This window comes from Aedes albopictus, chromosome 3 (genome assembly GCF_035046485.1).
Source record: "Aedes albopictus strain Foshan chromosome 3, AalbF5, whole genome shotgun sequence".
NCBI classification, from domain to species: Eukaryota; Metazoa; Arthropoda; class Insecta; order Diptera; family Culicidae; genus Aedes; species Aedes albopictus.
In genome coordinates this window covers 389,409,701-389,413,805 of record NC_085138.1, presented here as the reverse complement: position 1 = coordinate 389,413,805, position 4,105 = coordinate 389,409,701, and the positions used below count along the sequence as shown (strand labels likewise).

At 49.3% G+C, this 4,105-nt stretch overlaps 1 protein-coding gene across 1 annotated transcript; it reads right to left on the bottom strand.

Moving 5' to 3' along the window:
• Positions 1-386: 386 nt before the first annotated feature.
• LOC134289684 (uncharacterized) lies at positions 387-3,081 on the bottom strand. The gene is made up of 2 exons (XM_062855954.1): positions 2,844-3,081; positions 387-2,784 (listed from the first exon to the last, which is right to left on the bottom strand). Exon 2 carries the CDS (start codon positions 2,497-2,499, stop codon positions 394-396), a length of 2,106 nt encoding a protein of 701 aa, XP_062711938.1. The 5' UTR covers positions 2,500-2,784; positions 2,844-3,081; the 3' UTR covers positions 387-393.
• Between the last annotated feature and the right edge of the window lie 1,024 nt (positions 3,082-4,105).

The window sequence follows — 4,105 nt, the reverse complement described above, 5'->3', positions numbered from 1 at the left end:
TTCGGAAAAGTGTGGGACGAGACTGATGACGATGAACACCTACAGTACCAGTTACTTTGGGCTGATCCTTGGCGCTCGACGATGATTCTGGCCTTCCCGGATGCAACAGCCTATGATGACGTAGCTCGCATCCGTCCATCCCGCACACTGTCGCTTTACATGGCCATTTGCCGTGACCAATCAAGCAGCGCCTGCACAGATTTGCCTGATGAACTAGCTTCCAGCGGTCGTCGATACTTGCCTCCAGGAAGCTACGGCAATCTTTCACCTTGTGGGTTTCTTTCTTACAAACCGGACACAGCTTAGAGGTGTATGGAGTCCTCGTCTGCCCTGCGCTGCTTTCATGTCGCTCTTCTCGGTCGTTGTCGCCCACTTCTTCCGTAGAATGGGTATTCAGAAAACCTTTCTCCTTCCCCTTTGGCTTTTCGAACTTTCCCACTGGTTCTGATCCAACATAAACTTTCGACGCGGCAAAACGATCGTTGACATGTAGTTGCCGAACGAGCGCAGGTCTACTGTTGGCAGATGACGCTGATGCAGGGCCCAATCCAGTTTCAAGTTCGTAGGGAGCTTATCAACCAGTTCCTGAAGAAGAGTGGGATTCGACAGGTGCGCCTCCATCCCCATTGACTGCAGGTGGCTGCACAGATTTTGAACGGCAAGTCCAAAACTAATTAGGGTCTCCAGCTTGTCTGCCTTCGGTGCTGGTGTCGATTGAACCTTATTCAACAGGCAGCGTACGATGAGCTCCGGACGTCCGAAGAGAGTTTGTAACGTCATCATTATCTGCGGAACCGACGCAGGGTGGAGGAGATGGCAATGAACAGCTTCTCTGGCGTTCCCTTTGAGACTGCGCTGTAGCCTCATCAAATTTTCGCCGTCCGTATAGCCACACATGGCCGTGGAGTTGTAGTAACTGCTGGCGAAAAGTGGCCACTCTGATGGGTCGCCAGAAAATACCGACAAATCCTTTGGAACAACGTGCCGAGCTGCGATCTGCTGAGCTGTCGGTCCATCTACCGGTGCTAATGGCGGCAACGGTGGTTGAATGCCCATCGATGGCATCTCGAACTGCGCCATGTTCGGCGGAGGATGCGAAACCAGGAACGAAGCTGTTGGATTCGCAGCGTTCGGGTGGATACCCGCTACCCCGGCGAATGGTGGCTGAACGACACTTGGAACACTAGCACTTTGCGTAACACTTGACACATTTTGACTTTGCACTACTCTATCGAAAACCACCGGTGTAGTGATTGGATGCGAGTAGCTAGAAACACTCGTAACGCGTTGGTGTGTTGAGGGAAAAACAGGGACCAATGGTGCAGTGAGTGTTCCTAATGTGTTTGAAGTGTTTTCTACAAAAGGCTGATACAGCAATTTCTTTTGAGCTGGATTTTCGGGAATAGTTTCTACGTGTGAGGGGCGAGTTAGTCTACCAAAGTGTTCCCCGGTTGTTGGTTGCGGTGTGGTAATAAAGCTCGTTTGGGATTGATTAGTAATTAGCGGAGCAGTATCGAAAAACATACCTTGGCTCAGTGTCTTACTAGCTAAAGTTACCGTATCGGTTGTATCGACGAAGGCGCTAGACTCGCGATGCTGTCGTGGTTGATGCTGACCAGCATGCTTTTGTTGCTGGTGCTGACCTACCTGCTGCGGCAAACAAGCTGCCAAACTGTTTCTCTGGTTGGTAGACTGTGCCGGAGGAGAAATGATCATGTTCACCGACGAGAGTTGGTCCTTCAGGCGGGAAGAAGGAGGGGAAATGTTCAAAGCTGTCAAATCGATGGTCGTTGCAGCTGGAAGACCGACTTGGGATGTGTTTACGGCTTGACCAGCATCATGTATCGCGGCAGATGTCGTTTTGGGCAAGGTTCCGGTGTTTGACGTGGGACCAGTGGGAATCGTCTCAACTCCGGTACCGGTGGCCATGGTCAACTTCTCCTGTTCACTCACCCAAGTCTGGACTGTGCGTTGAACGCTCCGGGTGCTTCGGCGGCTTCGTACACTCCGATCGTCGTCATCCTCATCTAATTCGGCCCGCAAAAGGTCGAATTTTCGTTCGATGAACTGCTTCTCCAACTCAAGCTTCTCCTGCATCGCCTTTTTCCTCCGTTCCTGTTCCTGCTCCATCATCTTCCTTTGCATTGCTTCTTCTTCCTCCTGACGCTCCTTCAGTAACCTTTCTTGGAGGGCCTTCTCCTCGGCTAGGCGCTGCAGCTCTAGCTCTCGCCGGGCGGTACGAACGCTGGATGTCGATGATCTGCACGATCTCGATCCGGCCGGTGGTGGTGGAGGGGCACATCTCACACAGGTATAGGGTTTGTTGCTGATTGTGTCGTCGACACCGGCACACGAAAAGTGGATCCAGCATGCACAAACGTCGCACTGGACCATCCACTTGTCTGCGACATTCGGTCGTGTGCAAAGTGGGCATTCGAAACTGCTTTCGCCGTCGGCCAACTGCCGCACTACACTTTGCCGTCGGGTCGACGAAGTCATCGCAGGGCGGAATTTGTCGCACTGAGGCTTTTCTAACCTCCGCTCGGGGGAAAATATCGTCCACCGAGGTTTAGAATTCTTAAAGTTTGTTGCGGTCAGTTACGGACACGGAACTTCGGACTCTCTGTACAGCAAACTCGAATTAGGTGGAGAATGCTTTAAGCTATAATTAAGTTTCATTTAGTGTCGTGAACAGTCGTATTATTGTCTAGTTTACTTACAATTCTAAGTCCCTTTTGTAATATACTGTCCGTGTCAAACTTGTCCTGCAACTTTGTCACTGTCCTGTAGTAATGAGTGTTTTATTTATTAAATTTGCATGAAGTTTAGGGTAATGTACTTACAAAGTGAAATTTTTGTATAATGGGCAAAATATGTGTATAATTCAATTAACTAATTCTTCGTTTGCCACGTGTGGTATGAATTCAATAGTACGTGTTTTACAATCAATTTGTTATCGTTTCGTGTCGTGTAGATAGTGTGTGTCTTACTGTATGTCAAACGTCTGTCACCGTGACGTTCTACGATGATGTCGAGTCCGGTCTGTCATCTGGGGTCAGTGTTGCCAGGTGATCAGTATCTTCAACATTCGTCATTGCGAAGCCCTCTTGCACCGTGGAAATTATTTCCTGGAGCGGAAAACAACCGGTTGTACAGATCGCCGCTAGCTGAGTCTTATCCACTACTCAGTTCCCGTTTTCGGGAGAGATGCGTTATGGGTGTCTGTACTTGACTCCGACACTGACTGTAATAGCAGCTGATGTGCGGTTTCACAGTGGTGCAGATTTAGTATTATCCTCGCTTGGTTCGACCTCCTCGTGGACATTCAGGCCCGGTCGTTGTGTGATTCTAATTCGCCGTGCAAATCAGGAGTTTTTGGTGAAGAACGCCTCAGGCGGCTCGTAGATGCTGAGTTGCACAAAGAATTGTTCAACTCCCCTACAGTGAGTTTGATCGTGGCGATTTGTGTGCCGGCCGGCCCTTCCACAGACGGATCGATGCCAGGTTTTTACACTGGAGAGTCGTTTCCACTGTCAGGGCTCTCACCTGCACCTTTTGTCCAGTACCTGCTGAATTAGTGCCTTGTACACAGTTAGAAAAAATCGCCGACTTCGGTAATGTTGTACCGAAATCTCAACCGTTAAGTATGTTTTACAGGAAGAATTCGGAAAAGGTAGTAGCTTTTACTGAAGTTCGTTAGAGTTTGACAGATAAACGATTACATTTTACCGAAAATTGTTATTTTTTACAGAATTTCGTTATAAACCCATTACCGAACACTCAGCGGTTGAGATTTCAGTAAAAATTACCGAACGCGATTAGCTGTGTACCCTTCTTGGCTGCCTCCTTTTTCAGCACTGGCATCATCTCCCCTGTCGTGGTGCGCCTGATGCTTTTAACATCCGCGCCCAGCAGTGAGAGACGGTTTTCAGCACCTCGGCGTACATATCCGCCTCAGTTTTGAAGACCAGCGTGACGCTCCGTTCGCACTTGAGGGCTGGTTTCACGTTTCTCAACAGCTTTTTTTCCCCAACCGTAATCAAAGGGTTCTTTTACCATTGGTTTGGTTAGCCCCTATTTCTCTTGGGGTTGGCCTCCTGGGGCT

Excerpts from the sequence above, each read along its gene's own strand:
- LOC134289684 (XM_062855954.1), bottom strand. The coding sequence starts at position 2,499 with ATGACTTCGTCGACCCGACGGCAAAGTGTAGTGCGGCAGTTGGCCGAC.